This window comes from Somniosus microcephalus, chromosome 2 (assembly GCF_052327205.1).
Source record: "Somniosus microcephalus isolate GS21.2 chromosome 2, FLI_Smic_1.0, whole genome shotgun sequence".
Taxonomy (NCBI): Eukaryota; Metazoa; Chordata; class Chondrichthyes; order Squaliformes; family Somniosidae; genus Somniosus; species Somniosus microcephalus.
Window position 1 is genome coordinate 100820668 of NC_140988.1, and position 26908 is coordinate 100847575.

The 26908-nt window shown below is 38.3% G+C and overlaps 1 protein-coding gene across 2 annotated transcripts in view; it reads right to left on the reverse strand.

Annotated features, from left to right (window-relative positions):
• lrba (LPS-responsive vesicle trafficking, beach and anchor containing) overlaps positions 1 to 26908 on the reverse strand; it is a 991104-nt gene that overhangs the window by 451558 nt on the left and 512638 nt on the right. For both annotated transcript variants that reach the window (XM_086011652.1, XM_086011642.1), the window contains exon 37: positions 802 to 926. In XM_086011652.1, the coding sequence (XP_085867778.1) occupies positions 802 to 926 (125 nt within the window). The remainder of the gene's footprint in view (positions 1 to 801; positions 927 to 26908) is intronic.

Sequence of the window (26908 nt, forward strand, 5' to 3'; positions counted from 1 at the left end):
GTCCAATGATCATTAGAATACAGACTGTGATTTAGGAAAGGGCTTTTGGGGACCAAGAGGCAGAAGGGGAAAGAGGGCAAACCAAAGAAAATACATTTTCATCCGTTTTCCAAACAACTGCAAGAATAGCATTAGATAACTTAAAAACCAGAAAGACATTTTGTACTTGTGCGCCTTTTTCACAATACTTATTTGATTGTCTTTTCTACTACACTAGATTTTTTTTTCACCAAATAAGACAAAATCTTTGGCCTCATTCTGTTTCATGATAGTTTACTTCTTTGTTCTGTCATCAAGTTATTAGTTTGGTTATTATTTCAGTTTCCTTGTGGTTCAAATATGGATTTTTCCCCCCCAAATGAAACATTATGCATTTTAAGTATATGTGTCCCTGATTTCAGTCTGTGCCACGTTAAATTGTACCTGAAGCTTTTTAATAGAGGCGAGTTTACATTTAAAGGGGCACAAACTTAAAAAAAAAGAAACTACTTCTAAACATACAAAAAGATGCATTAATAAAATATCACTTCTGAATCACACCTTTTCTATTTTACCTACTTTGTTGTGCAATACAAAGAATGATGACAGAACAAACCAAAAGTAAATCCAGGCACACAGACCTTTGTCTGGTAAGATGATGTGAAACTGTTCAGCAATTAAGCATTTATATGTCAAAAAACATTATTTGACATACAAACATGTGTTGTGGCACAACTCAAGTGGTCTTACAAATGTAGCTCTAATTTTATTATTGTGTACCTACTGCCAATAAGCAGAAACCAATTCTCCTATGAAACTAACCGTCTTCAATTGCTGCTTTAAGTGCTGCTTCAGGATGTGTTGATCCAAATGAGTTGCGAACGAACCGTCGGCGGCGCCGCAAGTCATCTTCCCAGTAGTCAAGGCGCCAGAACTCACGAGGACGACTGCAATGAAACAGAGGCAGCACATATGTTAGCAATTATCAAACAGCATGGTAGCACATAAGTGCTGAATAAAGATCTCCTTGTTTAGTTGGTCATTTTTGCAGTCTGCAATCTAAGTTAGGTTTGCCCTTGAAAATAACAATATCACCTTCCAGACTAAGAAACCCCTTTCCCTTTTCTTCTTGGAAGGTGAAATGAGCACTAAATACATCATTTTGAAATGAATTCCTGACAGTGTGATCAGTTTCCCCACACTCTAGTGGCATGTGCTCTGATTTCAGCCTCATTTCAGCCTCAGCAGGACACCTTTAGCTGTGACTGCGTTTATAAACCAGAATAGGGAAAAGGCCATTATAAATATGGTATAGCATTACCTATATTAATCAAAGTCTACCCCTTCATCATTTTTCTTCCCAATTTGTGTGTTTTCACACAAGGTCAGTAAATCATACCTTGCATTCTCAGTCCAGAAAGTGTTAACTTTAATGAACAGTACTGTTACGCGCGTACAGGAGAGATAATAAAATATTACTCTATTTAGACGTGCCGAAATTTAATTAAAATAATCTCTTAAAATATTCATTACATTTAGCCCCTGAGGCATAGAGTAACACAAGAAAATGCATTTCCTTTCTTTCACTGATATTTTTAAGACCCATTCTTACAGAAAGACAAGGTAATATATTTAAAACAGATGAGATTTGATTTTTTTTCTCCACATTATATTTTAGGAGGCAAAGTGTCAAGCACACCTAATTTTATTCAGCAAAATACAATAAAAAGGTAACACTAATCTTTTTATCTGTTCGTGTCAAATTGAAAGAATGCTGTACTACACAGCCTAAAGAACTCCCTCTTCCATTTACAGCTTTTTTTTAAGCTTTCGAAAAGCAACACGGGAAGATTTGTTATATACCAGCTAAATCTTTTTATTCAGTGGAGGGCAACATTTCTCAGTCTCAATACTACATAATTTCCTCTTTCATTCTAACTCACTGGAATTTTAGAAGCCACACCACCATTTCTATACAGAAAAAGCAGAAATGTTACATTACAGATGAAAGAACAGTAGTATTAAAACAGTATTTCAACCACCAAGCTTTAGACGTTATTTGTAGTAGGATACACAAACATACTAGAGAGAGAGAATTATTTCTAATACTACGAGAGATGCCTCTGGTGTAAAACAATTCACGTAGGAAATACAATCTAAACAAGCACTAGTATTCAGTAAAAAGTGGATAATTCTATCTATGTGTCAGTACTCTGCATTTCACCGCAGTAAGTGAATTTATGTCTACAACTTCATCAATGTAATTAAGCCATTAAATCACTTGTGTTGCTAATTCACTAATATGGGCTTAATCCCATAGTTAAATCTCCTACAAATAACACTTTTGCTTGTAGCTAATGATTAAGTTTTTATCACCAAATACATGCATGTCCTCTGTCTTTTTATTTATGCATATAGACCATGTTGAAGTTCAGGAAAAAAAAGTGCACCAAAAATCAACTGTAATCTCAAATACCTCCATTCCTTTTTTTTTATTTAAAACCGCTCCCCCCCAAAAATGTGAACGCAAGGTCTATTACTCGATTTTAGTCACATACGACAGACTGTTATGTGTTTGGCTGCGATAGCTGCAGTGCCCGAACAGGCACTTCATCATCCTGGCTTCCAACATTCATCTATTAAAATTATTATCAAATATCTACTGAGATCCAGGCGTGAATCATAGACTGCACCCAGTCTTCTGGGGAAAGATACAATGAAGGTCTATTCATCAGTATGGCAATCGGCAGAAGTAATTAGTTCCCAAGACCTAGATTTCTTACAAAGCTTATTTCACACACTGCCACAAACAACATGATAGTGAAAAGCTAATGAAAGCCTGTAAAATGTGTTAACCTCTCTAGCCATCAATCGTTCTGTTACTTTGTGTGCTAAATATTTTTTTTAAAGCCAATAAATTATTAATTTCTCATCCATCCTTGACAGTTTTTGACAGAATTATGTGGTGCCATTCTTCAAGATAACAACAATTAAAATTACAAAAGAAATCTGCAGTGTTCATTTATACACTATTTGTGTAATTAGTTCTCCCACAACAAGATGCCCCACTCGAGAGTAATCTTGACAGAAAGCTCATGTTGTCCATTTGCTTCTTCATAACATGATCCTTATAACTGAATAGCTGCATATTTCATGGTGCTCCACCAAAACAGACCACAAATTGAAAGTTTTTATTTCATCACGAAAAATAACTGTCATAAATACCAGCCTCTGCTTGGAAGTCAATGATGAAAAGAGGTATAATTATGCTCAGTGTCTGAGCCTTTTGTGCAGGACTCGCCTTTATAAATGTATGTAATTTACCTCTGATTGATAGCAGTCATTAACTAGATATCAACTCCTGATTCAATATGCTGCACAGCAGTATCTCGCAGAAACCAGTGCTGGTTTGGACATACTGGAATTTTAAAATCTTACAGGAATACTACCCTAAAAGAGAAAATCATGAAATTATTATACAAAGAACTTAAAAACATGCATTCCATGCACACCTTATTGGTGTATTTGCAATTGTTCTATGATGGGCCATCTACTTCTGAACATGAATGCATGTCCCAATCAACATACATCATGTATATATGTAGCAGCTAGACCAGTAATGTATATGTTCAAAGTCTTCAATTTTGAATAATTCAAAGAAATGAGACAAATTGCTGTCAACCAAATAATTGCACAAACACTAATTATTTACACTTATCTGCACTGAAATTATTCTAAAAAATGTTAAAACTTCATTACTCCCCATTTATTTTTGAATCACCAATTTTAATATAAGCTCGAGCAAAACTCACAATTAAAATCCATTTGATAATAAAATGAAGTATTTTCTGAAATGAACTTAAAACAATTGTCTATTAAAGTCTCAGTTTGGCTCAGTTGGATGGGCAAATGCCTCTGAGCAAAAAGGTTGTGTGTTCAAGCCCCACTCCAGGCCTTGAGAAAATATTCCAGGCTGACACTTCACTATTGAGAGTGTCCTGCATTATTGGAGGTGCCGTCTTCTGGATGAGACGTTGAACTGTCCACCTTTTCTGGTTGACATAAAAGATCCCATGCCCTAGAAGAGCAGGCAAAATTCCTCCTTCAACCACCAACACTAAAATCAGGTAATTGAGATAACTGGTTATTTACATCATTTGTGGGATCTTATGAGACACAGGATGGCTCCTGCATTTACCAACATAACAATCGCTGCCTTCTAAAGTACATAAAGCGCTGAGACATTTCTGATACACGATATATAGATGAAAGCCTCACTTTGCGAATACTGCTTTCATGTGTCAGCCTGTCAGTTACATGATTATATATGACCTTAAAGAACTGAAAACAGAGGTAACAAAGAAACAAAGGAAAGAAAAAGAAAATAAAAACATGCATTTATATAGCAACTTTCACATCCTTGGGGCTTCCCAAAACACTTTACAGCCAGTGATTTACTTTTGATGTGCAGTCACTGTTGTTATATAAGCAAACACTGCAGGATCTTTGCACTTAAATATCCTCAAACAGCAACATGACCAGTTTATTGGCCAGGACAGCAGAAAAACTCACCTGCTCGTCTTCAAATAGTGCCATGGGATCTTTTATGTCCACCTGATCTGCCTCATCCAAAAGAAAGCACTAAAATGTGAGCCTAGATTACATAGTCAAGTTCTGGAGTGGGGCTTGAACCCACAACCTTCTGACTCAGAGGTAAGAGTGCTGCCACTGAGCTGAAGCACACACTGCTACAAGAGATAAGACAACAAGCTTGGTAAATGCCTTTTCTTTAAAATTGCTCGTGTCAAATGTCCGAATCAAAGCAATACAGGCACAGACTATTTTAAGCAGCCCTTTCTCAGGAGGGAGAGAAGGAAGCAACTAAAATTTGATGAAAACTGAGTACGCATTTTAAAAGTTAGCACTCATGCACAAATTAAGACAAACAAATTATTAGAACTACAAAATAAATCACCTGCTATTCTCCAATAACATGTAATGTTTAAAAATGGAATAGTTATGTTAATTTGACTGTTATTTTCAAGTCCCTACCAAAGTTAACTACATAGCAAGAATTCGAAGTGTGAACAATAAACATATCAAATACACAATGGCTATTATAAAGACTGCTCATATCAAGATAGTCTCAAACACTGACTTAAAAATGTGCATCTACTCTGTGGCTTGTAAACATAACCATGATCAAGAATGCGTATAGGAGGGGAAAATCTGGATAGTTGAATACTTGAAACTTGAAAGCTGAAGTGGGCAAAGTTTGACATTAAGAACCACTTAAGGAATATATTGCCAAAAATTAAAGCACCATTGGGAATAGTATATGATTAATAATTTAGGGTTAGACTACTCAAACAAAATAATTTGAGAAAACAAAATTATGTATGTAAAACTATATTTTGCAGTCAAGCTAAAAATATCATAGGTCAAAATTTGCTGAAATGGAAACCTCCCTATATTCTCAAGCATATCATTTTCAACATACAAGAACTCCCAGGTTTAACTGTGGTGCGCATACAGAGATTACACTCCTATTCTATAGCGTATGTATCTTTAGTGAGACATATTTGTTTTAAAAACAAAAACAGAAAATAATGGAATTACTCAGCAGGTCAGTCAGTATCTGTGGAGAAAGAATAATTAACGTTTTAGGTCTAAAACTTTCATTTGAATTTTAGTGCTTGTTTTTTTAAACCACTCATTGCTTCAGAGAATGAAAAGTGCTGCTTCAAAAAAGAAAGCATTTCAATTTCAGTTGGAGAATTTTGGAATTATCAACAAATTATTTCACAAATAAATGTACTATAACAGATATAGGCAATGTCAACTTCCAAATGGGAGAAAACCAGAGCAGAACCACCAACTATGACTAGACATCTCCGATGAATCAAACTCCCGTAACACATGAGGAATTTATAATTATATGACCAATAAGTTTGGACAACAGAAAATATTTCAAATAGAAACAGGAACTATTATTCACATTTAGTGATTCAGCAATATCTCTCCTCCCCAAATGTCAGTATTTTCTCAGGCTCAGACTCCCTAGGCATAAACTGCTAGGAGTTCAGTCTTTTACATATAGTTTTATTTCGCAAAATTAGCAGCAAATGCAAATTGATCAAAGTAACATAATATGCTCTTAATAATTTTGAATTTAACTAATGGCACTAATCTGAACTACGACTGGCATATTATTAATGTTGAAAAAGACAATATGCATAAAATGTTAAATACAGTCAAGGAATTTTTAATGATTGAGTGTGTTTTGGAAAAGTTTTTATTCAAAGGAAAGCCATTTCACTCAATATTTCAAGCAGGATTGTATTTATTAGTTGCACATGTACCTTTAGACTGAATACATTAATAACGTTCAGCTGGTTTTCTGTTGCATTTAGGCTTTGCTTGCTTTCTGTGTATGCTGAAACAGATATGCATAAACAACTAATGCTTTGAATAACAAAAGAGCCAAAAAAGCTTCATCACCTGCAAATATAGCACAGATCCACTGCTAGTGAGCAGCACACTGCCTGCACATAGTTCCTCCTAATAATTGAGTACAAGTAAATTTATGTATAAATCCCATCAGTGCCAACAAGTCCTGTAACAGCACAGGAAGAAAGGTTTTTAATCTGTATCTGCAATTAGATCCATTGAGTACTAAAAATGCAGCACTTGACTTTTTGCGTCAAGAGAGCCATTGAGCTCAATGTTTGACAGTGTTTGCTGCATTGCACTCTTAAGATGTAACTACCTAAATAGCTTAGAAGACATAATAGCCAGGATTTTGAACGGTATGGCTAAAAGCGCTCACTGTTATTATGGAGTAAATCGGACGGCAACTTCTGGCAATCACACACGCGCATTTAAACGTAGAAATCCGGAGGTTACTGTCAGAGATACCCTGCCCCTCCACAGAGTGCGCTGTAACAGTGCCTCGCCGATATACTTAGCATTGAAATACATGCAATGGCGTGAACTTGGGGTACTTTCCCAGGTTCTCCACTAAAGATGCCATAAAAAGTTCAGGCTGGTGCATTAAGATGAAGTGAATTTTGAACGGTGTGATAAGTGATAATTATTCCCAAGTAACCTCTCTGGCCCGGAAAACTTAATGTTACAAGTATAGAGTCTCATTCCTTCAGAAGTTAATTAGTATTGGAGATTTTTTTTTTAACTAATTTTTTTTTTTTAACTTTTTCTGTCGGTCTCTTAATCCCATCTGTTTTTCCCAATCTTTATTCAGTTTTCTGTACATGATCTTAATCTAATTTATACTTCCTGGTTTAGACTCTGTCTCAGTGAGGATTCTTCAATCTGATTGGTTGAAGAGCCTCGCTGTTTCTTGTCCTGCTACAGACGCCAAAGATCCCCTGTAGAGGGCGGATTAGAGCAAGTCTCCTCTCTGAAGCCCGCAAAAACTTTGTGGGCAGCTGTCAGCAAGGTGAACGGCAAGCACCATTCCTTCGCTGCTGACTGCAAAATTCAGGCTCATTACACAATTACAAAAAGTAACAGTTAAGTTTGTGAAAAAGATTTTCTAAGTGGCTGATAGCTTGGTCTCTGAAACATACTTAACCTTTGGAAACAATTATCAATTGCTCCCATTACCCTCAATATTATCTCATCACCTATGTAAAAATGCCAGGGAAGCTGAGGTATTGACAAAGCTGTTGTTAAAACAAAGCCCACAACCCCTCAGTTCAAAAACAGCACAATTACTGAGCAAGCACCATTGATTTTGAAGGTTTGGAAGCTGTGAACCTGGAAAAAAAGGCCAAAATGAAGGAACCCATGTTGTATCCTCTCCTGATAAATTTTGATTGACACCTTTCAGCACATCCTGAGATATAAATGTGGGTTCAACCTCTGTATTGCTTTTCTCTGTGATTTTTCACACCCTGAGCTTAGTCTAAGTTCCTCCCTCTCCCTTTCCAGTTAAGAGTCAACCATCAAGGAGTTTCTACCTTTAGCAGATGTAAAGCTATTGAATAAAACACTAATAAGAGGTCAGATTTTGATTCTAGTAACTGAAAATATTAATATATACACAAAACTTAGCATTTGCTTGATTTATGCTATTTTATTTAAAGGCAGAGTCTAGTGGGGCTGATTTTTGTCCAAAATACTTTCCTTAATAATTTCCATAATAATAGGAAGACTACTATAACTTTGTTTGACTTTTTAAAATAAAATATCAATTTTGTGAATTGTATGGAGCTTGAATCAGGCTTCCATCCTTACAAGGCCAATTTTTGAAGTCACCTTTTAATTTATTCATTCTGGGAATGTGGGCATCATTGGCAAACCCAGCATGTTGCCCATCCCTAATTTGATACAACTGAATGGCTTGCCAGTCCACTTCAGAGGGCAGTTAAGAGTCAACCACATTGGAGTGGGACTGGAGTCACATATAGGCCACACAAGGTAAGGACGGCAGGTTTCCTTCCCTACCCTAAAGGACATTAGTGAACAAAAGCAAAATAGTGCGGATGCTGGAAATCTGAAATAAAGACAGAAAATGCTGGAAATACTCAGCAGGTCAGGCAGCATCTGTGGAGCGAGAAACAGAGTTAACGTTTCAGGTCGATGACCCTGCGTCAGAACATTAGTGAACAAGTTGGGTTTTTACAACAATCCAATAGTTTCACTTTCATTTTTCTTAAACTGAATTTCCAGATTTTTTTGATTAACTGAATTAAAATTCTTAAACTGCCATGATGGGATTTGAACTCAAACTATCTGGATTATTAATGCAGGCCTCTGCATTACCAGTCCAGTAACATAACCACTACACTATCGTACTCGGTATGAGGTGAACATACTGGAACTTCACTGGAAACAAGAGTAGTGACTTTAGCATAGTCTGAGAGTCAGTAAAATAGTTTTCTGGGTTCCTGCAGCTTTGGATTGACTCTCAAGCTAATCTGAAGTCACAGCTCCAGTTGTTCTCAATGAAGCCAGTTAGGGGTGCAACAAAAACACAATTTGCTGGTGATGTCAGAGAAAGCAAGGAAAAAACTTGAGCTTGAATTGGTATTTTAGAAAAAAAGTTAAACAAAATATTTGTAAATGCAGTATTTTTCTACACAAGTGTGTGGGAGGGGAATATAAAGTGCTCCCCCTAGAGTTACTTTCTCATCAAGCATTGCTGTATACATTGTTAGCCAATCTGTCACTGTTCCTGCACAAACTGGCTTTGTCTTTCCCAACTATGTCCAAACTACATCTGAACCTTACTTGCAAGACCACTTCAGAGGGCAGCAAGAGTCAACCTAGCCTGAATGAGAGTCATGTGAAGGCCAGACTAGTTTGGAGTGGCAGGCTCCCTTTCCTGAAGGACATTAGTGAATCATTTGAGTTTTTAAGACAGTTTTGTGGACATTTTTAGTGTTAGCCCACATGTTACTCTATTTATTGAATTCAATTCCACAACTCGTTACGGTGAGATTTGAACCCATGGCCTCCGAGTTGCTAGTACCACAACACTGCTGTACCCTGGTAACAAGAGGTCAGACTGCGCCTTGAGTAGTGCTGTAAATTTATAGACACCTGATAGGATGAAGTTAGAAGTTATCTGTGCAAGGTATATTTTATTCTGTGAGAAACAAATTCAGTCATCACAAAGTGTCACATTACTTAAGCTACCTGCACAAAAATAATATGCTGTTATCTAAATTAAATAAGTATATGATGCACAACAAATAAATAAACCAAGTGACAGAGGGCCAAACCCCATGAGCACTAGAGATGCAAGTACTTTACAGGCCTAATTTATTTATTTCAATAAAATACCAGTCTTGTTGTCCACACACTGAAAGTGTCATTTTTCAAGGAGTGTTTAATAAATTTTCATTTATCCCTTAACCCCCTCCCAAGTAAAATACAGCTTTGTATGTAATACTTAATTCCTTATACTTTTCATAGGTGTTGCAGTTCAGAGAGTGAAGTGGAGAGGCTCATCATTTGGTGGATTCATATCATAAGCTTGTCTCAATTAAAAATCTGAGGATCGTACCTGTGGAATTTTAAGAGAACCCACAACATAACTGAGATATTTTCTCCAATGATTTCTACACAGTTAAGCAATGGCAAAACTCCTTCACTACATGCAAGAAAAGAAATATGATGACTTCACGTATCATTCCTGCCACTGTTTACACCAAAACCAAAAGCAAGATCCAGATTTGCATCTTTGATGTCCAGAAACCCAATCCAAATTCTGATGAAAATGAAATTGTCTGTTTTCAGCAGCTAAATTTATGGTAAACTGGTATTATTTGTGGCAAGCTATTTATTTGGTGGGTTTGTAAAAATGTTTTCTTTTAGTGACTTGGTACTTTCTTCGTTTGCTTGATGCAAGAATGAACTGGTGAGAGCAAAGAGTTCCATGCAGCATACGTAATCAAACCAGGAAACTTGCTGGCTAAGAACTGCATCAAAAAAGCAACCACTCCAAGTCTAAACCTAGAATTTTCTATTGGAATATAGAGGAAGATTTGATGTGAATAAGTTACCACTGTGCCTCTGTTCTTTCAACAGATTCTACAACATTCTAATTAAATATATAATTGGGAAATCAAACACAGATTTTCTGCAATAGCAACAGAAAATGCTGGAAAAACTCAGCAGGCCAGGCAACATCCGTGGAGAGAAAATAGAGTCGACGTTTCGAGTGAACCCTTTGTCAAGACTTTTCTGCCTTGTGTTGTTAGCTAGGAAGGTAGTGTAATGTTTTTAAAAAGGGAGCCATCAGAAATCGTGCTCACTTGTTTTCCCCAGTGTTATCTAACCAAGATATTGATAACTACTGAAGACCCACAGATCAGTCAGCTTATACGACAATCATTTCATACATGAGTCACTTATACAAATCTTTAACCTGAATTAGTAAGACAACAACCCTGTGAATATCAATCTTTAAAAAGTAATGACAGCAAAAACTCAAACTTATCTTGGAATTTCTTTTACAGTTACAAGCAGTACCAATTAGGATTTATTTTAATACGCAACTGGGTAATTCAGTAGTGCAATTATTTTTATTGAACAAGCTGTTGGTAGCCACCAAATAATAGCCCACATTACAAGACCAATCTACCAAAAATGTAACTTTTGAAAAAAAGGGGCATTTTCATGTTTCTTCGAATTTGGGTTGGGATTTTGGACATCAGAGATACAAATCTGGATCCTGCCTTCAGTTTTGATAACACAGTAAACAGTAGAAGGAACGATGGGTGAAGCCATCTCAAATCTTCCCTTTTCAAGTAGTAAAGCAGTTTTATCACTTAACCATGTACCGAATTCACAACAATTGGGGAAATCACTTGAGCAAATATATCCAAGAAACTGTGTGCAATTGTCTTAAAATTTTACTTAAATTAAATGCTCACATTTTTGATTGATGCAAGTTTATGCATGAATAATTATTCAAACAGATATGGAGAAATATTATAAATAAAACATTAAAAAAAACTTGTACACCAAACATTCTTGATTGAATTCTAATAGAATGAATGCAATACAAGGCAATATTTTAAATGAGGTACAGAATACATATTAGTACAGTATCTATAAACTGTCCCTGTTCAGATAATCAAAGCAGATATGTCCCATTCTAGTGTAATTAGTTGTTTGCCAATAGCAGCGTATTGGTCCACATATGTTAAGAATGGAATACAAGACATACTACAGACAATAACAGCTTAGAGACTTAAAATTACAGTCTATTTTTAATCAAATATTGCACTTCATAGCTCCATCATAGATTAAGATTACTCATTTGTCACTTCACTGGGCACCCTTTTACATTTAATGTTATGGCATTTACATAATCATTTAGCAGAATTTAAAAAATCATCCGATTCAACAACTTAGTATTTTGCATATTATCTTAAAAAATAATTTTCAAAACAATATTTAAGGAGATCACATATGAACAAAAGTACTGTGCTATTACACAGTACAAGCTAACATTAAATATTTGTAATTATCTCAATTAAATGAAATTTTTATCATTGATTTTGTTCAAATCATCTCCAGTCAAGAAAATCCAGAAAATGTTTGCATTCAATGTGCTTTGATCATTTTAGGAAGTTTGATGACATTGTGATTTCATTGTCTGAATTTTTTTCTTTTTTTGACAAAGATAAATGATTGCCATCAATCATGATCCAATCGGTAATACAGAGTCTCAGGGAAATGCATCACTCTTTACTAGTTTTCCTGCTCTTCCTGGAACCTTTGCTTCATTTTTTTATGCAATGAACAAAAATATTCCAGCCAAGAAATATGTCATTCACACCCACTACAAAATTAAGTATTATAACTAATGATAGCTTTTACCTTTAATAATGTGTAGCATTACACTAGGGACAGGCTGCTTTCCATTTCAGCTGAAGGTTAAGTAAATGTTAGAATTTAGAACTTCAATGGGAGAACTTTCACCATATAAACAGCTTATTCTGAAAACAGTTGGCTTGTTTTAGTTAAAACCAATTATCGAAAAGTATTTAACGCGATAACATGCTTTAAAGGAACTATGATGAATTTTGAAATACTCTTCAGCTGACTGTTAAAATTCATTGTTAGAATGCGTAAAACTAACTGCAAAACATAAAACTGCAATTCAAAAACATCTACACCGATCAGAAAAGGCTAGCTATTCAAAAAAAAACTTTTAATGACAGGAAAAAGCTTTCAACTGCAGGAAAGCCTATGAAAGAAAATGAAGTCTATAAAAATATCAACCACCTTTTAAATGAGCAATTCCTGATGTTCATTAAACAAATATCTTTCAAGGTTGAATTTTCAAAACTTGAGATGACTTTAAAAATGAAAGGTTTATCCTCAAGTCCCAAAAATATTTCAGATAAGAGAGTTTATTTTTTTTTTACTGAATTGCTATCCGGGTGTGGCTAACTGTGATCTACACGAACAGTCGCGTTTAAATCACTTGGAAAAATCAGCTAAAATTCTCAACCTTTCATTGAGAAACAGAAATATTTTCTTGATAAACAAATGTTGTTCTGTTTACTCTCAACAAAAATTCACACTCGCTCCAATCACTGATGTGATGATTGCAGGAGTGTGGTTTGGTGGTTAAGAAAGGGTTAGTCGTTAATATTTGAAATGAGAGACTTGCCTAAAATAAAAGTAAAAGCCCATGGGATCCAAGGGAAAGTGGCAAGTTGGATCCAAAATTGGCTCAGTGGCAGGAAGCAAAGGGTAATGGTCGGCGGGTGTTTTTGTGACAGGAAGGCTATTTCTAGTGGGGTTCCACAGGGCTCAGTATTAGGTCCCTTACCTTTTGTGGTATAAATCAATGATTTAGACTTCAATATAGGGGGCATGGTTAAGAAGATTGCAGATGATACAAAAATTGTCCGTGTGGTTGATAGTGAGGAAGAAAGCTGTAGACTGCAGAAGATACCAATGGACTGGACAAGATGGGCAGAAAAGTGTCAAATGGAATTCAATCTGGAGAAGTATGAGGTAATGCATTTGGGGAGGGCTAACAAGGCAAGAGAATACGCAATAAATGGTAGGATACTGAGAAATGTAGAGGAACGGTCTTCACTATAAAGGATACAAGTAACATCCCAGAAATAGCTGTAAATCAGGAAATGGAAGGGAGGGAGGAACTCAAGAAAATTACAATCACCAAGGAAGTGGTACTGAGCAAATTGTAGGAGCTGCGGGCTGACAAGTCCCTGGGTCCTGATGGACTTCATCCTCGGGTCTTTAAAAAAGTGGCTAGTGAGACAGTTGATGCATTGGTTTTAATTTTCCAAAATTCCCCAGAATCGGGGAAGGTTCCATTAGATTGTAAAATAGCAAATGTAACTCCTTTATTCAAAAAGGGAGGGAGAAAGAAAGCAGGAAACTACAGGCCAGTTAGCTTAACATCTGTCATGGGAAGATGTTAGAAGCTATTATTAAAGACGTTATAGCAGGGCACTTAGAAAAGTTCAAGGTAATCAGGCAGAGTCAACATGGTTTTGTGAAAGGGAAATCATGTTTAACCAATTTATTGGAGTTCTTTGAGGAAGCAATATGTGCTGTGGATAAAAGGGAACCGGTGGATGTACTGTACTTAGGTTTCCAGAAGGCATTTGAAAAGGTGCCACATCAAAGGTTATTGCGGAAAATAAAAGCTCATGGTGTAGGGGGTAACATATTGGCATGGATAGAAGATTGGCTAGCTAACAGGAAACAGAGTAGGCATAAATGGGTCATTTTCTGATTGGCAAGATGTAATGAGTGGTATGCCACAGGGATCAGTGCTGGGGCCTCAACTTTTTGCAATTTATATAAATGACTTGGATGAAGGGATCGAAGGTATGGTTGCTAAATTTGCTGATGACACAAAGATAGGTAGGTGTGATATTTGACCCTGAAATGAGCTTCCAACCACATATCCATGCCATAACTAAGACCGCCTATTTCCATCTCCATAACATTGCCCATCTCCGCCCCGCCTCAGCTTGTCTGCTGCTAAAGTCCATGCCTTTGTTACCGCTAGACTTGACTATTCCAACGTATTCCTGGCTGGCCTCCCATGTTCTACCCTAGGTAAACTTGAGGTCATCCAAAACTCAGCTGTGTCCTAACTCACACCAAGTCCCATTCATCCATCACCCCTGCGCTCGCTGACCTACATTGGCTCCCGGTTAAGCAACGCCTCTATTTTCAAGTTCTCATCCTTGTTTTCAAATCCCTCCACGGCCTCTCCCCTCCCTATCTCTAATCTCCTCCAGACCCACAACCCCCGAGATATCTGCGTTCCTTCAATTCTGGCCTCTTATGCATCCCCAATTTTAATCGCTCCACCATTGGTGGCCGTGCATTCAGCTGCCTAGGCCCTAAGCTCTAAATTCCCTCACTAAACCTCTCCACCTCTTTACCTCTCTTTCTTCCTTTAAAACGCTCCTTAAAACCTACCTCTTCTACCCTAATATCGCCTTATGTGGCTCAGTATCAAAATTTGTTTTATGACACTCCTGTGAAGCGCCTTGGAACAATTTTACTAAGTTAAAGGCGCTATATAAATACAAGTTGCTGTTGTAATATTTAGGACTCCTGAATTGTACCTTGGGCAAGATAGTGGAGGGCTCCCAGAGCCCATGAAACCACACTACAAACAAGACCTTTTAGCCAATACCTTTAGGAGAGGGATTTTTTTTAAATAAAGTCACATGCTGAATACTCTGGTGCCTCTTTCCCCTTTATTCTTTTTTCTGTATTAACATAGTTAGGTCAGAATGGTTCTACTTGCAACAACTGAAAAACGAATTAATGGAATAAACATACCAAGAAGAATCTATGTTAACCAAGGGCAGAGGAAATGATTTTACTGATTCAAGTCAAAATCCATTTTTATTACATGTGTTTCTGGGATTTTTCTTGTATTTTAGGAATCGCATTCCACAATTCTATACATTTATAATTGCAGTAGTGCCATTTGATTCAGCAACCAAGTGAGTCAAAATCTATTTTTTAACCATTGTTCTGGTAACTGAATCCACAATTCTATCCATTTTTCCAAGAAAACATAAGCCACTGACCTGGACAAGGCTGCTTATCCCTCAGACTCAAATCCTAAAGATTCTTTATAAATTAAAAGAAACATATATATCTACCACTAAATGCTTAATTTACTGTGGTCTTCTTTCCACCCCATTGTAAATATTCCAACCACTGCATTAAGTAGTGTTTGCTGCTCCCATACCAATCAGGACAGCAAGCATGCCGCCTTCGTCTATACCTCACTCTTGACCGAGCTGTAAGGGTATGCAAGAATAGCCTCGGTGACTCACTTGATGACTTGCTCTCCCATTATGTGGAGCAGCAGAAAGCCATTACTTGACATAAAAATAGGCAATGCACTGTGTGGAAAATCATATATGATCTTGCACCCAGAGTGTTAATAAAAAAGGGCAACAATGCTGCCATACAAAAAATGTACATTAATTAACCAATCCAAACATTGCGTCACAGATTCTCACTGGAAATCTTAGCCTGTTTTTCCTTTTCAGTTACTGATCAACCTGCTGTGTAATTTCTGTTTCTTCCCTTTTTCTGTGAAAGACACTAAGTCCATCCCTAAACCTCTCCGTATACCTCTCCCCCTTTACCTTCCTTAAAACACATCTAAGGAAAGAAACATCTCTTTGACCAAGGTTTTAGTCACCCCATCTAATCTCGATGTTCATTTTTGTCTGATTATGTTCCTGTGAAATGCCTTGGGGCAAGTTGTTGTTGAATTTTCCTCTCCATAGCCCAAGGCCCATGAAACCAATTGAACTGCTCCATTGCCTGCCCCAGCTAAAATCAAAGTATGCTCAGGGACCAGAGTGCACACAGCATTACCAGCACCAATACATTTTCTACTGCTTGTCCAGTATAAATAGATCACCTCACTTAATAAAGCCTTGTTTTCTTGTATTATAATATAAACATCCTCATATTAGAACTAGCCAAAGTCAAAAAAAGGAACACTGCCCCAAAAATGATTCCATGAACTCGCACCTCATGCAATCTTACTCTTTTTTTACGTAATTTATAATCTGCACCCAGATGTTATGTTCATTAATAACTAGTCGTTTTTATTAAGAACAGCTAGCTTTTGCTGGACACTTTATTGAGCACATGTGGACTAGGTACAGTATCTGTAGAGACCTCCATCTTGACTGCTGCCTTGTGGGTAGCCTAGTGCATCGTGGGTAGCCCACTCTTATATACATACAGCACCACCTAATGTACCATTCCAGAATGACAGGTTACTGGTCATTACATCCCCCTTTCTTTGAGGTTAAACAAAATCAGTATCAATCAATAACAACATAAACATCTTCAACAGTCAATACATTTTCAATGTAGTTTTCTTTGTACTCAAAGTTTAAGTCTATCAGGCTTTTTTACTTCATGTGTGGATCTTCTCAGCACAGGTAAGTCTGATGTGTTTTCATGAGAGCCTGTATGTGTATTTGTGTTAGATTGTTCTGGTGGTGAGTGACAAGATTCAGTTGCGGCATTGTCATCGATTTGCTCTTCGATAGTCTCGTGTTTTTAGGAGGGAACGGCGGTTCCTCCTGAGAATCTGTCCTTCCTCAGTTCTAACAGTGTATGACCTTGGTCCTACTTCCTCAAGAACTGTAGCTTTCCTGTTCCATGCATCTGGATCCTCAATCCTGACAACATCATCCCTTGTCAATGGTTTCAGAGTTTTGGATGACTTGTCATAGTGGGCCAGAAATTCGTGAACGGGGCTTGCCGCGCGTGCAAGGTCCCGATTTGCACTTACCCGACGCGCCTGCCGATCACCTCCAGGGACGCCTGGAATTCCATTTTGAATCTGAAGAATCCCGGGCAGCGTTTGACGTCACGCCGCCCAGGAGTGCAGCCAGCGCGAAGCCTGTAGCGCGCTGTGCAACTGAGACACGCCCCTTGAGGTCTCAGTTTAACAGGACACGCCCCCAATGTTTCTGCCAAGCTGCTAAGCATTTTTACATGCAAAGCAGCAGTTTAAATAGGTTTTTGGAAGTTTTTTGAAGCTTTTGGTAACTTTTATAAACTTTTAAAAACGTTTACATTATTTTGAAGAATCTGAAGTAGTTTTAAACAGAATTAAAGCAATTTAAAGACTTTTAAAAGCCCTAAAAGATTTTTTTTAATTCCATTTATTTATTTAGCAATGTCGTCGTCATACGTGTCTTCACACTGTTCCCTTTGGGGAACTGTATGAAGTGGTGGAAGGATTTATGGCCATGATTAACGCTCATTCCGTGACCGTAACCATCTTTGAACCAGCCATTAGGGCGGTTAGTCCTATGGCGGGAGGGTTTTACGGGCTCCCACAAGCTATACAAGGAGGGGGGGCCACCCACACCCATGGACGCAAATATCCCACTGGATGTCAACCCAGAATTTAGAGCCGGAGCTCCGACTCCACTTGCCGGGACTGTCTGGAGCGGGGTTCGAAACCCTACCCTGATCTGGCCCAGCGGCGGGGATCCTACCGCTATGCCAAAGGCCCAATCCGATTAGCAACGTGAAATGGCTGGAATGAGCACAATTCACGGCATTAAAAGAACTCACAATTGAACTGATGATGACCTCAGCAATCTCCTCAAGGAGGTGGAGGCGCAGCGCCTGCTCATCATTGGTAATGAGAAGTCAAAGGCGCCGCAAAAAGGGCAGATGATAGCTTGGTCTTTCAAGTGGCAGCATAGGGCTCCAGTCACAGGGATGGAAAAGGCGCAGGAAACGTATGGGTGTCACCTTTTGTGCGGAGTGGGCCTTATGCGTAGCAGTAAGCATCCCCGCCGCTGGGCCAGAAGGAGTAGGGTTTCGAACCCCACTCCAGACAGTCCCGGCAAGTGGAGTCGGAGCTCCAACTATAAATTCTGGGTGGACATCCAGCGGGATACTTGCGTCCGTGGGTGTGGGTGGCCCCCCCCCTCAGATGGGTTGTGGGAGCCCGTAAAACCCTCACGCCATAGGACTAACCACCCTAATGGCTGGTTCAAAGATGGTTACGGTCACGGAATGAGCGTTAATCACGGCCATAAATCCTTCCACCACTTCATACAGTTCCCCAAAGGGAACAGTGTGAGGATACGTACGACGATGACCTCTTGCGCAATGCACCTCCTTGGACCCTCAGTCGCAGATGCGAGGGGGCAAATCGTGCAATTGTTAAATTTTTCATTTTATTGTCATGTAAAATGTTGGCCCAGTAATTCCCTTCCAAATGCGCGAGTACGGTCGGGGTACTTACGCGTCTGGCCGGAGGAAATGCCGGATTTTCAGCATGCACAGCGCATGCGGGGAAAACCGGCATTTCCTGTCCTCTGAACGAAGGGGTTCAGAGGCAGAACGCGTGCGCAGTAAAATTCGCCGCTTTCATTCATGCTTTCAGTGAGGTCAAGTCCTTACAACTTACACATGAAAAAAGCATGGGTACAGTTGCTCCAGAGGCTGCGGAGGAAGATATTTCTTATCGTGGAGCTTCTGAAAGTATGTATGTCTGTATATATTCCTTTGCGTGTTATGTATATATTCCTTTACTTATGTGTATGAATGTATTATTTAATTATGACTTTCAGAGAAAGTAACTTATTGGAAAATCATAATTAAAAACATACATTCATACACATAAGTAAAGGAATATAAAACATACATACATATACGTAAAGGAATATATGCGGACATACATACATAATTACTTATTACTGATGAAAAGTTTCTTTCTTAAAAGTGCTGGAAATGTTACATTACTCATTTTAGAACACTCATTTTCACATTCAATTCACACAGCCACAATTGCTCCTTCTACCTACCGTTCTGAAAACACGTTTAAAAAAAAAAATTTAAACTTTAAAACTTACTTAAAATTTCTTAAAATAACTTCCCTCCCTTTCCCAAACAAAAATATTGCCTTTCAGAAGCTCCACGATAAAATATATCTTCCTCCGCAGCCTTGGAACAACTTTACACATGCTTTTTTCAAGTGTAACTTGTAAGGACTTACCCTCACTGAATCCATGAATGAAATCGACGAAGTTCACTGCGTAAGCGCTGCCTGTGCAGTCGCACGCGCTGTGCCTATGAACCCCTTCGTTCCGAGGTCTGGAAATGCCGGCGTTCCCCGCATGCGCGGTGCATGCTGAACGCCGGCATTTCCAACGGCCAGATGCGTGAGTACCCAGACCGTACTCACGCATTTGGTCACGAATTTCTGGCCCAGTATGATTTCTGTTTCAGCTTTAACAGTTGAAGTCTCTGTCTCAGTTCCTTACTCTGCTTTTCTTTTGCATAGCAGGGTAGCGTGGTATGCAACTTGCGACCCATTAGGAGTTCAGCAGGTGAAGAACCAGAGTCTAAAGGTGAGGCTCGGTAGCTCAGCAGGGCGAGATAAGGATCAGACTTGCTTTCTGTCGCTTTCTTCAGTAGCTGCTTGAGAACTTGAACACCTTTCTCTGCCTTACCATTCGACTGAGCATACAAAGGACTGGATGTGATGTGTTGAAAGTCATAATGTGCTGCAAACTGTTGCCACTCCTTATAGTTGAAGCACGGACCATTGTCGCTAACGGCAATCCTGGGAATTCCATGTCTGGCGAAGATGGATTTCACATGCATTATGACACTGCTTCCTGTGGTGCTTGAGAGCAGCGCCATCTCAGGATAGTTAGAATAGTAGTCAATCACTATTAGATAGTCTTTACCATTTAAATGAAAAAGGTCCATACCAACCTTTTGCCATGGTGCTGTTGGTATGTCAGCTACTATCATTGGTTCCTTTGCTTGATTGTTTTGGTGTTTCTGGCATGTCTCACATTTGCCTATCATGTTCTCAATGTCCTTATTTATGCCAGGCCAATAAACAGTGTTTCTTGCTCTCCTTTTGCATTTTTCAATTCCGAGGTGTCCCTCATGAATCCTTTTGAGCATGTCTTGACGTAGAGCCTGTGGAATTACTATTCTGTTCTGTTTTAGTAATAGTCCACTTGCGACACTCAATTCTGACCTTATGTGAAAATATTTTGGACAGGAACTTTTTGGCCAACCATGATGAATGTTCTCTATTACTGTTTGTAATACTGTATCTTTTACTGTTTCTTCTGCTATTTGCTTTGATTTTGTGTCTGACACGGGCAGCGCAGCAGTGACCATACTCACATGAACATCCACGTCTTCTTCAGTAGAGCTCACATGACTCATTGTGGGTGCTCAGGATAGTACATCTGCTAACACTATGTATTTGCCTGGTGTGTAGATCAGTTCAAAGTCATATCTTTGCAGCTTCATAATGAGTCGTTGAATCCTTGGAGACATCTCATTCAGGTTCTTTTTTATGATGGCAACCAGTGGGCTGTGGTCTGTCTCAACTGTGAAGGTGGGAAGTCCATATATGTAGCCATGAAACTTTTCTAGTCCAACTACCAAGCCTAGACATTCCTTTTCAATCTGGGCGTATCGACACTCAGTATCAGTCATAGACCTGGAGGCACAGGCAACAGGCTTCCAATCTTCACCCTCTGCTTGTAGCAAGACCGCACCGAGGCCATCTTTTGATGCATCCGTTGACACTTTGATTCTTTTTGTTGGGTCAAAGAAGGTGAGTACAGGTGTGGTTGTCAGCACTGTTTTGAGGTTTATCCACTCTTGTTCATGTCTTTCTGTCCATGCGAACTCATTTGTTTTACGTAGCAGGTCTCGCAGACAGACTGTCTTGGCTGACAAGTTAGGAATGAACTTTCCAATGAAGTTTATCATCCCCATGATGCATAGCACTCCTTTTTTGTCAGTGGGTCGGGGCATTTTGAGTATGGCGTTTACTTTTTCCATATCTGGCTCTATTCCTTTACCAGATAGATTATCTCCTAGGAAAGTGACTTCCTGGACGCCAAACTGACACTTGCCTTTGTTGAGCTTCAGTCCATTCCGGTGGCAGCAATGTAGAGTTCGAATTGTTGTTTAAAAGTCTGCCAATTGTCGTCGACATTTCCTGTGTGTTTCAAACGCTCTGGTGGCTTCAAATTCTCCATGTCGCGTTGCACAATATTCAGCAGATCTTACCAATCCTGGTACCATGTTATGTTCATTAATAACTAGTCATTTTTATTAAGAACAGCTAGCTTTTGCTAGACACTTTATTGAGCACATGTGGACTAGGTACAGTATCTGTAGAGACCTCCATCTTAACTGCTGCCTTGTGTGTAGCCTAGTGCATCATGGGTAGCCCACTCATATACATACAGCACCACCTAGTGTACCATTCCAGAATGGCAGGTTACTGATCATTACATCACATCAGAGATACTCCTTTTAGTTTTCTAACCTGGAAGTTCAATTATAACAAATTGGTGAATAATGTTAAATGACCCACCCGTAATGACTGTTCATCAATTTTTAAATTGGTTATAACTGAATGCTGCACCAATGGCTAGGTTTAGAAAGAAATTTGATAATGCCAAGAATTTTTTTTGAGAGACTGCTTGTGAAACTTTGCATTATATTTTGTCAAACTAAAACTTTTCAATAATAAAAACAGAAAATGCTGGAAGAACTCAGCAGGTTTTTATTTTCGATTTCCAGCATCCACAGTATTTTCCTTTGGCAAAACTTTTCAATGGTGAGAAAGGAGGCAGCAACAGTAAGCCTTTTCTTTCTGGCTCCCTGCAGACATTTTGCTCCCCAGTCAAACTCCTAGGGGATGAAAGAGCATCTATCTGGGCCTTGTGTGTCTGTGTTGAGTATTGGGCTCTTTAAGGTGAATCTTGGTCATCATGCCAGGTTTGGTACCAACTGTTCGTTGGTGCTTCTTTCCACAGTGGCCTTAAGCTGTTCCCTAAATAGATAGGGATAAGCTTGATGAAGTGAGCTTAATGTCAATTGCAGATACCCTGTACTGAGGAAGCCCAGAAAACTTCAAATACCCAAAGCAACAGACCACCACCCTTAAGCAGCTGTCTAAGTTCCTGTCTCCAAAACATCCATGCCCAACTGCTGCAAAGTGCAAAGTCACCTGGTCAACAATATCTACATTTCCTTGAATCTAGCTACTTACCCTTTAAGTTGTATGTGTTTTTGGACATATTTATTTGAGTGGTTTGCTTGGGCCCAAATTTGGCCTCAAAACCTAAGAGGCGACTGACATTTGGATCATGCCTTCCACCTCCAGGGTCCGTCAAATGTTTATCTACTCTTCCCTTAAAAGATGTAATGGTCTCTGCTTCAACTATTCCCTGTGCCAAAATATTATATGCTCTAACAACTTACTATATAAAGAACTGTCTACTTAACCTGCAATTTTAAATTGATGGTCCCTCTTCACTGATTCCCCAACCAGAAGAAATAGTCTTTTCTTAGTCAACCATCAAAGCCCTTCATGATATTAAAAACCTCAATTAAGTCTCTTAGTCTTCTCTTTTTCAGTAGAAATAGTCCTAGTATCTCAAATCTCTCAGAACCATAGCTTCTTATCCCTAGTAGCCTCCTGATGAATTTAGGTTGTGCACTCTCTATGGTTTTAATACCATTTCTATAATGAGATGCACAATGCTGTGTTCAGTACTCTGCGGGTGGCCCAATCATTGCTCTTGTACTCTCTGCCCCATTTATAAAACCCAAAGTAATTGGCCATTTTTATGGATTTATCTACCTGCACTCAAACTTTCAACGAATCATATATTTACACCCCTATACATCTCTGTTCTTCCACACCCTTCAATGCATTTTTATTGAGTTCATACATACAATTCCTCACTTCTTTTTCTCCCAAAATACATTACCACACACCTCTCCACAATACATTGCATCTGCCACCTGTCTGCCTGTTCCACCAACCTTTATGTTATCCTAAAGCCTTTTACATTCCTCCTTGCTGTTTGCCAAACCCCTACATTTGTGCTGTCAGCAATATCAATGTGAAATTCTGGCTTTATAAATGTACATTCAAATGACTTCCCAGGTTGTATTTAAATCAGTTTACAGAAGTGCAGGATATACCATATTTTACAATCGTGTGTTCTAAACCATATGGGAGGTTGTAAGTATGATCCTCGTCATGTTCTGAATTAGTTGATCTCAGCCAGAGCAGTAGCGGAAATGCTAAATTTGGCTACATCCTGGGTTAGAGAAGGGGAAAATCTTCCTGGATCCACACAGTGACCTCTGCTAGAGGTGTATGGTGTGAACATTGGGTAAGGACAGGATCTATCCCAGTTTGGTTTTCTTAACAGCAAGACACTGTCGAGGCTCACACATGAACAATAGCTGCTGAGGCAAGGTACCAGAGGGAGGCAGTCGCCTGTGGAACTGTATGCCAGTGAGGGAGTTGGCGCTTTCAGGATCGGAGGGTAGAAGATTGGAGAGAGAAAAAAAAGGAGTTCATAAATTAACCTCTCCTTTCATTAAGACAGACAGTAATACACAACTTAAGAAAAAAATTAAATTGTTCAACAGAAGTAAACTCCACAAAATAGTCCAAATGTGTTTGTGTTTAATGTAAGATATCATATCTACAGTGGGCTGAAGTGTATTTTACTTTACTCAGTTCTCGTCAATTCCTAAATGAAAAAACCCCAATATAAATTGCACTCCAATGCAAAATTACATAATCTGTTTAATGATAAATAACACAAAAACATGATACTGACATTCTACTTTGCAGATTTGTTCAAAGTCCAGTATTTCTGACCTTTGTAATAGCAATTCAGGATCTGTTTCTATTTTTGGCAAAATCACAATAAAATTGTTAAATAAAATTATTCACTGAAATGTTTTGTCAGCATTACATATATGGCTAAGATTTTAATTTAAGGGATCATAGAAGAATGTCTGTATTATGACCAGCAAAACAGGCCTGAGAAAAATGTGTTAATATCTCAACGAAGGACTCCCCAAGCAGCCAAAATAATAGTTTTAATATTTACATTACACCACTGCCACCAATCCTTTGACACTTGAATCTTGCAGTCAATGGTAATGAAGATCCACGTCTTCATAAGTCTCCTTATTTGCTTTAGGGACTAAAACTTCCCCACAACCAATCAGGTTCCAATGGACCTGCAACAAGCCTACAGCAGACCTCAACTATAAAAATAAGAACACAATATAGAGAGATTGTTTTTTGTATCACTCCCCCAGGGATCTGGATTGCACCAAGAATTAACGTAAATGGACCTTTAGATTCCCAATTGCAAGAGTACAGCTAAATCCCAGTTTCAACTGAAATTGGGCTATGCAGGTAATATCTTTTGGAGGAAGGTGGGGGCGGGCCCCTTCCGATATCACTAAAAACACATGGCAGATCAAGCAAGTTATGCTGATGGCATCAATGAAGATGTCTGATAATCCTAGCCTTCCAAGGAAAATTGAGTTAAAGATGAAATTTAAATATTTAACAAAACTCCTATACTAATCTAAAAAATATTTGAAATACTACATGCTAGTAATACTTATGAACCAGATGTTATGTTACACAACTAAATACAAAGCACACTTAGCACCAACAAACTAACTGATCAGAGATAATCCTGTTATATGAGAAAGGAAAGTGTGAAATAAAATGAGTAAAATCACATCTCCATAATATCTGTGACTAAGTGGGATTAGCAAAATCCCCCGAGAGAGAACATGAGTAAGAGCCTTTCTGAATACCAAGCAAATCTCTAAGAAAAATGCAAATGGTTTCCTAATTATCTACAGGCTATTAACATGCAGTTCCAATTACCAGCAATTAAAATCTGTTTAAACATTATGACAAAAGTTTATTGAAACGGGGGGAAATGATATGCTAATTACTGCACTATAAAACAAATGCTAAGTGTCTATTTTGACTAGAGACATAATAAATAGCAAATTTCACACATCCTGAATTGGTAACAGCCCATTCAACACTCGCTGTGATTTGAAAACAATCCTTAAGGTCATGCCTGATGTACTTACAAAGACAGAAGGATTATGAACATTCATTCATTTTTTAAATTTTAAACTTCACATCATTGTTATCAATATCATTTACATTTTCTTTTTAAATTTAATGTGATTAAATTTGGTTTCTCTCATTGCCGATTCTGCTAACTGCTTATAGCACGAACGCAAGACCAATTTGGGACTTGCACATAAATCTCTAGCTAATGGACTAAATTTCCCTAAAGGATTTTAAATATGCTAAATCTTTGTGTTTTAATACTCTGTGAAACATGCTTTGATTTTGAACTTGCATTAGTGTTACTATACATTTAGCAATTTTGGTTCAAAAATAATTTTGTACTGTCTGTCAATCCACAGCAGATGAACACACACAGATTCTAGCTGTGGTTTCCAACCTCTTTTTGTTCTCATTATATTGGATTTCTCCAGGCCTAGCAAATGTATTATCCTATGAACTTAATTTTATTCATTAACTACTGTAACTTATCTTTTTTTTACCCTATGCTACACTTTAGCTAAGAGTTCATTCTACCATCTTCCAAAGTTAAGGAAGATCACGTGCAGGCATGTGATATAACCAGTACGATAGCAAAATACTGTAGATGCTGGAAATCCGAAATAACAACAGAAAATGCTGGAAAAACTCAGCAGGCCGGCCAACATCCTTGGAGAGAGAAATAGAGTCACGACAAAGGGTTTTGACCTGAAACGTTGACTCTATTTCTCTCTCCACGGATGTTGCCTGGCCTGCTGATATAACCAGTAATCTGAAATACAGTGAAAATATTCCCTGCTCAATCCTTGAGTTCACTGCAAACTACCTAGATGTTGTTCTAGTAAAGCCACATTTTAAGTCATAGCAAATGACGGCTCGCCTGCAGTAGTGGTCTTCGATGTTGAGCCCAAGAAAAATATGTAAAGGCCTCAAAATTATGATATACTAGGATGCACACTGAAAATATTTATTGTAACTGCAACTAATACAAATATGCCATGCAAGATATAATGGGAGGCATTCAAGGAGGAGATAGTGAGGGTTCAGAGCAAATATGTTCCCACAAAGAAAAATTGTGGGACTCCCAAATCTAGAGCTCCCTGGACGACAAGGGACATACAGGGTAAGATGAGGCAATAAAGGGAAGCTTATGTCAGATACCGAGAGCTAAATACTGCAGAAAGCTTAGAGGAGTATAGCAAGTGCAAGGGTGAAATTAAAAAGGATATTAGGAAAGCAAAGAGAGGGCATGAAAAAATACTGGCATGTAAAATCAAGGAAAACCCAAAGATGTTGTATAAATACATAAAGAGCAAGAGGATAACTAAAGAAAGAGACGAGCCTATTATAACAGCAACTTATTATATTTATATAGCGCCTTATATAATATAGTTCTTAATAGGTATAGTTCTTAATGAAAACTTTGCATTTGTCTTCACAAGAGAGAGGGACGGTGCAGACATTGTAGTTAAGGAG